At 36.6% G+C, this 11,678-nt stretch overlaps 1 protein-coding gene across 3 annotated transcripts; it reads right to left on the reverse strand.

Annotated features, from left to right (window-relative positions):
- Positions 1-4,176: 4,176 nt before the first annotated feature.
- On the reverse strand, positions 4,177-10,123 carry LOC136240961 (uncharacterized). Of its 3 annotated transcripts, none has more exons than XM_066032071.1 (7): positions 9,965-10,123; positions 7,093-7,356; positions 6,201-6,524; positions 5,447-5,614; positions 5,213-5,389; positions 4,822-4,904; positions 4,177-4,450 (listed from the first exon to the last, which is right to left on the reverse strand). In XM_066032071.1, exons 1-7 carry the CDS (start codon positions 10,029-10,031, stop codon positions 4,343-4,345), a joined length of 1,191 nt encoding a protein of 396 aa, XP_065888143.1. In that variant the 5' UTR covers positions 10,032-10,123; the 3' UTR covers positions 4,177-4,342. The 3 variants fall into 3 exon arrangements, with proteins under 3 accessions (XP_065888143.1, XP_065888127.1, XP_065888135.1); XM_066032055.1 differs by having other exon boundaries at positions 4,822-4,985; XM_066032063.1 differs by having other exon boundaries at positions 4,822-4,951; positions 5,212-5,389.
- Between the last annotated feature and the right edge of the window lie 1,555 nt (positions 10,124-11,678).

Genomic DNA, 11,678 nt, shown 5'->3' on the forward strand with positions numbered 1-11,678 from the left:
TGTTGCTATTCATTTCTTCATTGACAGAGTGTAGAATTAAAAGCTCAGTAGGAACAAACTTCCAAACCCCTAATGTGACTGGATCTGCGGAAAGGGTTTATAGCTTTTCATCTGTGTACCAGGTAGCGCATAATGTATATTGAACACACACATGTGTACATAAAAGACATGACTCACTAGTTGAAGGATCTTCTTTTTTTAGATGAGTTCCACTGCAGAACTTTAATAAGTGAATCTTCTATATTATGTGACCAGATTTGTCTTGCACACACATCCATTTCCATAAACTTGAGAGACCATAACTTGGTACTCAAGTAACATGTAAACCTGAAAGTTTCACCGTTGATTAACCCATGCTGGTGCTCACTTCTGAACAAATGTCAAGTCAATAGCCTTTTCCACTCTGAAATTACAAATCATCAAAGTTGATAAATTGGATGTGTGTGGAAGATCCCTTTCGCAAATCCAGTCACATATACAACAAATTTCTATTTAACATTCTGAGCATATATAGCTATCTACAAAACTCTCACTTTTCAAAATAATTGGAACAACTTTAAAAACTTTTCAGAGTGTGTGTGTGTGTGTGTGTGTGTGTGTGTGTGTGTGTGTGTGTGTGTGTGTGTGTGTGTGTGTGTCTGTGTGTGTGTGTGTGTGTGTGTCTGTGTGTGTGTGTGTGTGTGTGTGTGTGTGTGTGTGTGTGTGTGTGTGTGTGTGTGTGTGTGTGTGTGTGTGTGTGTGTGTGTGTGTGTGTGTGTGTGTGTGTGTGTGTGTGTGTGTGTGTGTGTGTGTGTGTGTGTGTGTGTGTGTGTGTGTGTGTGTGTGTGTGTGTGTGTGTGTGTGTGTGTGTGTGTGTGTGTGTGTGTGTGTGTGTGTGTGTGTGTGTGTGTGTGTGTGTGTGTGTGTGTGTGTGTACCTATCTACTTAAACATAACTGAACGAATTACGAAAATTTCATGAGTTATGAAATATGAGAATTACATTGTAATATTATTGCACAACCAAAAACTCTATTGGTTTATATTAATAGTAATACATAGTTGGTTTGTCTAATTCATAGTAGCATATATGGTCTAGATCTATGGTTAATTCCAGATGAGTTAGCTAGCTGCATGGCACCTGGTGTTTCAAAAGAAATTGATACTTATAATTACTAACAACATTAACATGCCGTAAATGAGGCATTTCACTTTTAAGAGATGAAAACTCTAAAAAGGCACATGTCCTTGTTTTCCTGCTGACCCCTTCTATTATTACGCTAGGGTTTGTTAGAGTTAACTAAGCTAAGGTTTTGGGTTCAGTTTGTCTTCTTTGTTACAGTCTAGACCACTATTTATATTGTCTCATATACCACCAGTGAGTTTGTCTTTGTGGCGGCATATCAGGATTGCCGTGTGTTGCATTGTTTAGCCTCTAACATTGCGACTGTGGTCAGGCTGTCATACGATACAGTGAAGTAGACCATAAATCCTTTTGCATTTTTTGAAAATTTATATTTTCCATCTGTATATATTTAATGTTTTACTACTATATCTGGCAGCAGTAGTGCAAACACTGTATTTGTAAAGGTGCTTTTCATGGTGAAAAATGTTTCCAGGTTAATTTTTTATAAGTGTCATTTTTAGGAGCATGTGCCATTTTCAGGAGGATTCCTACTAAACAGTACTATGATTATGTACCTTAAGGTGACTAAATTTAGCGATGCACTAAAGTTAGCGATTTTGTATATAGGCGAAATTACTGCATACAAAATCTGGTGATTTTATGAATTTGTGAATTGATGTAATTAACTAACCACAGGTTTAGTGTGTACTAAATTTAGTGAAAAAAAAACAAAATTGTTAAAATCGCTAAATTTAGTCACCTTAAGGTATCTCTAAACTACTCTTCATAGCACCACCGCCTTCTGCCAATAAAGAGACTAGATCACAACCTAGTTCTAGTGGATGCAGTGAAGAAAGAAAAAAACAACTTCGCCAAGAAGTCAGAAAGATATTTAATGATGTATATGGTATGGAACTAATGTTTTGTAATACCATGTGTAGAGAAACTTTACGAATTAAGCATAAGGTTACTGTTGGCAAAATAAAATTTAGCAATGTGCATGCCCTATTTAATTAATTAGATTGCTAATCACTTTGCCTGATGCCATGCCTCTTCCTTGGCCTCTTCGGCACCTGAAATCAGCTATCATCGGTATCAACTAAAAGTTAGTTGGTCTACCATATAGACTGGAGTAGTGAATATTGCACTTGATATGCTACTTGTCACGCTATGAGATTTTTGGATACCATGTGTACAATAGCTAGCTACCTAGTGAGGTAGTTGAGGCAGGCTTGGCTGTAGCATGATGTCTAGCCCAGTAGCCATTAATTGAGTAGAAAATTGACTAGTTGGAGGCTTGGTTTGTATTTTCTTCACCAACAAAGTATTTGGATGGGGAAAATTTTGCAAATTCATAATCATTTTTCAAATTCACCAAATTTTAACAGCGCCAAAGTTTCCCTCCATACGGTATCATATATGACTAGCCAATTGGAAAGGATATAATACAGTAGTATGCCATATATGCAAATTAGTTTCGTTACATACATGTTATTATGTGGTTTGTGTTGCGGTAGCTCAACATGTTAATTTACAATAGTTGTCACTGTAAAATTGCTCAGGAATGCTGTTAATCAGTGGAAATCGATCTTTAATTTTTATTTAATAAATAGAGCATGAATGTGGTCTATTAGCTACATAGTAACCAGACTAGCTACTCCATTTGCTCTTTAATGGCATTGCATAATATTTGACACAGATCTGATATTGTTAATGTCAAGCGCAGATAACAACAGTGAAGACTCAACATGTACCTGGATAATCTATGCTGGTGGTGGTTGTGCTGTGATAATCATCATGGTATTGATGATCACTGTTATACTGTTAGTACTGACAATCTATCGATATAAGAAGTGCATCAGTGAGTAACTATTTTACCACTATGTGAGTAACCAATGTTGCTATAGTTACCAATCATAAAGAAAAGATCATTGCAACCATCAAACATGAAAGGTGGGTATTATTTAGAAAGTGTTATTACACATTACATTTGTTTCTATAGCAACAGTACCAAATGAGAAACTTCCATATCTTCCATGCACAACAAAAATTATATTACATCTAATGAAATACATTTTTATGTATTATTAGTTTTAATGTATAGCTATTACAACATCTGCACCTTACAAATGTGACTGATCAATGTTACTTGTATAGTAAAGGTGTTCCTGAGGTTTATGGTGAGACACGTTGAGACACCCTAATAGAGCAGTCACCCTAATAATATGTAACAGTAAAGCATTTTTAATAAACTGCCGAAATCTCAAATTTAATTTCAAATGGTAAAAATTCCCTGTGGGCATCATTACCAACTTTGTCTGTACTTTGGATGGACACAAAGTTATGAAATGTAATACTGAAATTGTCAACTGATAACACCAAATATTTCCTGATTTTCTGATGCTAGTATTAGATGGTTGATAACTTTTGACGCTACCAAACAGCAGCAATCTTTTCACTGCTGCACTATGTTGCCTTAAATTTGCATTCCCATATGTCTGTGATACATTCTTTTTTTTACCATAACCTCATGTCCATCCAAACTTGGTAATGTGGTGATGTGCTTTGTATACTAGTGTGTTTTTATCACTAAGAATTACAATGTTGCTACAGTACATGTACAAATGCAGGCCTGGAATCACAAAAATTTCTAAATTGGAAACCAGTTATCAAATTCCTGGAGCCATCCATAATACTGTTATTGACCATTTGGCCTATTTTACCATTTTTTAGCTTATCAGTGACCTAACTACCATTGAGATACAAAGGTATTCACAACATTTTCCTAGAGCTAACCCTAATCTCTATGGATCTGCTAAGTAAAATGACCTGTGTATCAATATTTACCAGCTACAAGCTTGTGAGGTAGTCAACTATGTGGTAGTGTGCATGAATTATAACTGTAAACTAAGGATGTGGAGAGACTATCAACAGAGCAGCCAAAGACTCTAATAGAACAGTCTCACTACTCATGACTCTAAGAAAGTAGTCATGTGTCTTGCACATTTGGTTACCCGATTGACCATCCTTTACAGTTAGTTACTATGTATACCCATAAATATTAGCTACATGTACAAAAACACATTTTAATGATCTTTCCATTGTACTACATTAGTACATAATATAGTTAGTACTGTATGTAGCAGTAGGAAAGAAATATTATTGTGGGTGAACCACACAATGCACACATTACAACAGAAACACTTTGCTAGAGCCAATAAGGCTACAGCATAGTATGTTACAAATGAGTGAAGTCTGGCAGATGATCTGTTGTAATATTAACTGCAGTATCTTCAGAAGATGCTGTGTTGTCTGTAGCTGATTGAGGTCCACCATTTGTTGAGTTCTATATATGTACAAGCACACTAAATATTAATAAAAACTTTGTGTGATAATGTAAAAAGTAAATTTACTTCCTGTAGAGCATCTCCTAATTATGTATAGCAGACAAGCATTCACAACACATACACTTGACTACATTGTAAATTAAGGGATCTATCAGACAGTGATTAATGCAATATGTGGCTGAATCTACAGAAAGGCCAGGGTTTCCAAACTTCCAATCATAACTCTTCTTGTGTTAACCCTAATTACAGGCTAGGTATACACTGTGACTAAATTGCAAGCTGCTACTACCTTATTCACAAGTAAATACAATTGGAAAGGCAATAAGACTCCTTTTCACAGATTCAGTCACATATTATGTTAATTAATTACCTTAGTCAAACTGCTGCTTTCAGATAACACTCGTTGACGAGCTGCTCTGTTTTCTGGTAAAGGTATGTCAATGTGATATGCAACTGAATCATTTTCATCGTCATTTGTTACATCATCATCATCATTAGATCCGGCCAGTCCAATAACAACAACAAATAAACATGCTGAATGACAACATGACAACAGGTATAACAGGGACAAAACATGGTATGTAACCAAGTCTGTGAAAGTTTTGCATGGCAGGGCAGATATCAATCAGTAATTACCACTGTTAAATTATGTACCTACTGTATCTATGTATATATCATTAGGCAAAGTATGAGTAAACTGCCAAATTATCACACATTGGCTTGAGCCTTCATAGAGGTATGTAACTGCATATATCACTCACCAGTTGAAGGACTAGAATCCTCCACTTTATATTTTGAGCATGCTACAATATTCTCCTTTTTCTGAATGAAAATAGTCACAACAATTATCACTATTCCCACTAACACAACAACAATCACTAATGCCATGACAATAATTGCAATAAGTGGGAAAGGTTTATCATCATCACCCTTAACATCTGTGAAGAGCACTCATATAATGTACAGGTGCTAATGGTATCTACAGAGCAACACACCATCACCATTGTCATTGGTTGGATTAATGGGTACTGTATCAGTTGTAACATGACTTCTAATTGTCGACGATGGCTTGATTGATGCAGTATTTCTTTGCTGTGATAGACTAGTGGCCATGGATTGTGGATGTGTTGGTGTGCTTGTTTCAGCATTAGTAGTTTCAGTAACTGGTAACCAACAACATAATGTTATGTATCATACATGACATTATACAGTATACTGATTATTCATGTCACCCCCGTGCAGTGGTAGAGATAACTAATGTGTTGGAATCCCTTTACATTAAACTAATATTGTCCTTCAGGGAGTTTTGAGCCACAACTCACAAGCTCTATCAATGCCTTCACACTAAACTGAAATCTTGATGAAAACAAAATATCAAAAACTCTCTTTGGAAATAGCTACTATTTGTTTACCATCTGGGGTAAGGCCATACGTAGGTTAAATTCCTAAGACCTTATCTTATGTACTATACATACAAAATGAACACTCATATTACAGCTCAGTAGTTAATACAAGTTTGTGAGGGAAGTATCTATATGGGAAATAGCAATGAGATAAATTCATTGTAATGTGTCGTGGATTGATTATGTAAATATATACCTGGAAAAATATCACTATACCCAACCTGAGTTGCCTTAACCTATAATAATAATATCATTAGCTCAACTCTAGGATAACAACATTGTCTATGTCATTCAACAACTTATAGATCCTAACACGATTACAATGACAAACCATATTACTGTATACCTGTACACCTCTCAACTATGGTGATGTCCACCTCAGGAGAAGACCATTCAGCTCCATGGTAGGTGGTGTGGGCAGTGAGTGATATAACACCTGATCTCAGAGCTGTACATACATAGGACACATTAGGGTTGCGAGGATCTGATCCTGTAACCAGTGAACATTTCATTATATCACTGACTATATTGCCATTGATGCGTATCGATGTGGCCCCATTGTGAGGATGATGCTGTTGTGTTGAAGTGTTGATGTGTATTATGTCCCTAATACAGAGTTGACTGACTGATGGAGAATAGGTCAGTGATAGGCAGTCAGAGCAGTCTTCACCTGTGGGTATAAAAATAAATGAGATCACTTTGTTGTTGCATCAGTTACATCATGTCTTAAACAACATTATATGGTTGCAACCAAAACCCACGAATGTTTCTCCCCAAATAATAATATCATACACAACTGTACATAAAAATATTTTAAATACCACTAAAGCTAGGCATCTGGCATTGAAATATAGTGAAAATATGGAAAGGTCCAAGCATATGGTATACACTAGGGTAGTGGATACATGATATGGGTGGTCTATAGAGGATTCAGCAGTTGAGGATCACTTGATGACCTGATGACATATCAAACTTATATTTGTAAATATCAGTCTGCAGGGTTATGCTTTTATCCCATCTACCTTAAAGTGCTGTATGCAATGACTGTTCTATGTGTAGCAGTATTTGATTGCTCTATTAAAGTATTTCAATCTTGAGTACTGAATTAAATCTTCTATATCTGTACATATACCTATGCCAGGAGAAGTGTTAGGGTGTTAGTTCCTATACACTCCTGAATCTGCCTATTAGCTTTATAGATGACAGGTAGCTATATATAATACATCACTGATTCTCACTAGGGTTAGTAATATCATAATTCATCATATTACTACCATCATCACACTGACTTGTGATAATACCAAACACACTCCAGTTGTTGGCAGGTAACAATAGACCACCATTAGACTGTATCCAATGTGGTGGTACTGCTTCTCCATAGTGTGACCACAGACAATGGTGAGGACAGTTGTCACAAGGTGGTAACTCTAATACTTGTCCGATTACTTTAGGAACATTTTGAGTAGCTATGCCCATGTGTAGTAGCATCAGTGACAGAATTACTACAGTGTAGAACAGAACATGTAAAGTAATACTACACAACATTAATGATATTGTGCTCCTATGCTATAATTATAAACTACAGCCAAGGTGTTTATGTGTGGATTTATCTCAGGAGAGAAAGTGGTGTATACCCTCCTCAAGTATGTACGACCAGATATATAGCTGGTAGCTAGCTAGCTGTGTTGGTACAAAACTACCAGTACTATATGAACTGGTAATAATATTATGAACTACTTTATATTTCATGTTGATTAGATTTTTGTTGCTGACCAACTAATTTTATCAAAACTATTATAGCACTGCATTATTTTAGTGCATTGCTATCATTTTCCATATATGTATGTGCAGTGTATATGAATTTTCTGTTTCCTAAGTTTTGTACATATGCCCTATATAGTCAAACATTATGTGATAGTTAAATCATAGTTTATTTTATCTTGTTGCACATCTCATGATCAAATCACTAGGATGTCTATGGGTGGATGCAGCTACGGAGGTAGCTAAAGTAAATTTGAAGGGTCAAAGGAATAGTAACTAAAATGTATGTACATATTAAACCACACCAATACCACCTCACAATTGAAGTGTGGTGAGACAGTAAACCATTTAAAGCTTGTCTGTTGTAGAGCTACATGTGATGTAATTTGGGATAACCGTTGATCTACACATATCAATAGATTTTGAGATACACAATTTTTAAAATTTCAACCCAGTATAGCTTGGGAAGGTCAAAAGCTACAAGTTTGAAATTTTCACCGTGAATGACAGCATTTATTCCATAGCAAGCTAGCTGTTGATATAACCATGATTTTGAGCAGCTTTTTTTCCCAACAGTATCATGTAACACAAACACATCACCATGGGTGGTGATGGGGTTGGTGGGCAAGTGCTTGATATATGATCAGAAAATGGCCGAGTGGGTTATATAGTGTCTCCAGCCTTAATATTGGCCTCTCCAGACCACCTACCACTGAAAAGTAAAGATTGTACTGCCACCGGCCAGCTGTAACACAAGACTAGAGAGATGAAGCCTTGGACAGTTGCCTATATAGATATTTTCTACTATATGTCTTATGTAGAAAATATCTAGGCAACTGTCCAAGGCTGCTCATCTCTCTAGTCTTGTGTTTCAGCTGGCCAGTGGAATTTACAAGGTGCAAGAATGTTCCCAATGGCTGGCACTTGTCTCTAGAAATCCACTTGTGAAAAGCATCCAGAGTAAATCTGGCACAGGCATGGCTGTGGTGCAAATGTGTAGAGTATTGGTGTGTCCATTCATGGTGAAAAGTGAACTTGACTGGTGTGTGTGTGTAGATTACAAATTTGGTCATATAATGTACTGACTAAAGTATAATTCTGCTATGCTGTTTATTGCTGTTCACAACCAGATATAATCAGTCATATTGTATGTATAATGTATATCAAGAGTACATAATATTTAAATATTATGTACTCTTGATGTATATCCTCAGCATGGTTACCGCATTAATATTGTAACATGGATATAGATCTGATTCAGAAAATGCTTGAATCTGTACAGAACAGAGCTACTTGCTGTATATATATATATATATGTATGATTTGACATATAAATTTAAACTCTAGACAGCCACCAGAGGCATATTAAATAGGAAGTGGTTACTGAACTGGAAAGTTTTTATTTTTGCGTCTAGTAGTTGCCAAAAGCATTCGACTTTAGGGTACACATCTCATTAAACTTTAGGGTACACAAAAAGTAGCATTAGGGTTAGGGTCGGGTTCAGCTTTGGTGGTTTCTTCTTCACCTTTAGGTTACGTTCTTCTTACTATATATAGTGAGACTACTACGTGAGTAATGTTTATAAGGTAGAAAAGTAGGGGTAGTGGGTAGCTAGCAGTGGTAGTATAGTGGTTAGCACACTTCCTACAGTTACAGTAGTCCAGGGTTCAAGCCCTGGCGGAGTTTGGTGGATTTTTGTTTTGTTTAGTGACCTTTTTTTGTCTAAGTTTTACAGTCGGTTCAGTAGTGAGCCGGCTTATTAAACCAACTTTTGGTTCAGTAACCACTTCCTATTAAATAATAACTTACATTTTACACTTATGATCAACAGTTATGTGGCAGTTATTTTGATCCATTTTTTATAAATGGTCATCATTAGGCCACTAATTGGTGATTTTCTGATTTTCATCAGCACCCACATGTATGTAGATTTCCCCATTGATACATCTTAGATTTAGCTATAACAAAATATTGACACACGCAGGTCTGCAGTTTTCAAGATTGCCACACTCACACAGTAGCTACCTTGTATTCTGTGGAGTACCAACAGTTCAGTGTCAGATTTGTGTAGTGAGCCCTCCAACATTACAGAATTTTGGAAACAAGATCACTTTAAAGTTCTAAATAATAATAAGATGTTGATCCGACTAGGTGTGCCAAACAGATGTCTTGAGTGCCAGTGTGCTTGCATGTTAGTGGAGACCATACGATCAAAAATTACATAATCTAGCTATCATGGCATGTACTGAATAATGGCAATGACCCAGCACTAAAATAAAAAGGGCAGGTGCCACGCCTCACTCCTTTTGTGTGGATACATCAGTACGTATAGCCTAATACGATCTCACCATAGTAAGGCGCCCCAGGATAGTCCGTAGTGGTACTTGTCTTTTCATACATTTGCTCCCTTCGCATCAGTCTAAGTCCACGGCTACGCCCTCTTATTTACAGTACACAGTGGTGGGCGTTTTTTAAATTTTTATTCTTTTTGGTGCGAGTTACCGCTGACTCAGAGCATTGTAATCTACTAGCTACGTGCTGAGCGCAATGCCAATATTTAATTGAAGAAACTGATTAAGCGTGATTGCCATGCATTATGACCAGTACTCAGAAAGGTATAGCTAAAGGATCTATGCTAGTGTCTATCGGCTACATAGACTAGCTGTGAGTATATAATGACGCGTATGATCTCAAGCAGGCGGCAGTGGCAGCGCAGACTGCCTTGCTACTGTTGCATGTCATTGTTTTGCACTTGCTTCATCTGCAGCATCCAGTAAGTCACGTGATCGCGCAAAATTGTATGCTGGGATGCTGGTTATATACAGTTATGATAGATAGTTACACTGTTGCTAATGGGGGTCGGTAGGCATAATTTGCACTTGTTAACTTGACGGAACATCTTGACCATGCATGCAGAAACCATAATGCAAAATTTTAAATCCTATTTTGGTTCCCCAGGCAACTTCCCCCAGCCATATTCAAAAAATATCGAAATATTTGGAGAGGGCAAGTCAATTGATGAATCTCGTGAATTGAATAGCTATAACAATATCTGGGTGAGATATAGGGTTTTTTTTATGGATACTGGAAATGTTGCTTCAGTAGCTTGGAAGTTCTGTAGGTCTGCATATATAATGAGCTTTGTAGCTAGAATATGAAGCATCTGATTGTGACAGTAAGTGTATCTGTACGTTTACTTGAAGTAAGTTAAAAGCGTCAATCTTCCTTTATCAATGCATAAAAGCTATAATTACTTAAGCATAGCCGCATGCACACCATAATTTCAGCAAAGGAGGTAGCTTTTAACCAGGTTTCAAATATGCCAGGAGGTTTCTTTGTGATATTAGAGACCTCATTAAATATCAAAGCATACTATCAAGAGTAAAATTAAAAGATTCTTATCATTCATTCTTGATGCATGTTCAAATCAATGAAAATTTAACCAACAGTTTTCTAACAGGCATGTATGGGAGATGTGAGTGTGCATAACATCTGCAGGTAGTGTAACTAACACAATATGCTGTTAAAGGTTACATTCAGCCCACAGTGTAATCTGATAGCAAACCATATTAATATCCCTGATTCCCTGGGATTTTACCATTACATCAACACATCACAGGGGGAATATCTATATGGCTATAGTTTATCCTGTGTGGTAGACAAGCTGCCGCCTTCAGACTAATTACCAAAGAATGTGTTATTAATTTAGACAGATCAAGCCCTTATGCTTTTACAGATGCCAAAAAATGAAACCATATTATTACTACATTACCATGAATACTCTTTTGATGGTATATGGCTTCAAGAAGCCATTGCAGCGTGAGTTTATGTATAAGTAAGATGAGTAACTTGGACCTTATAGCAAGAAAAATTGGTCAGAGGAAACTTCGGCCAAATCAACCACCAGATTGAAACCATTTTCAGCAAGTCAGCATGGATAATACTGATGGACAGGATTTCAGACAAAAGCTGTACATTTGCTGAGTGATTCATCAAACTTTCCTCCACCAGACATTGCTATAATATACACGTATTAGCCCAACCCCAACCTTATTTGCATGG

This window comes from Dysidea avara, chromosome 1, assembly GCF_963678975.1.
Source record: "Dysidea avara chromosome 1, odDysAvar1.4, whole genome shotgun sequence".
NCBI classification, from domain to species: domain Eukaryota; kingdom Metazoa; phylum Porifera; class Demospongiae; order Dictyoceratida; family Dysideidae; genus Dysidea; species Dysidea avara.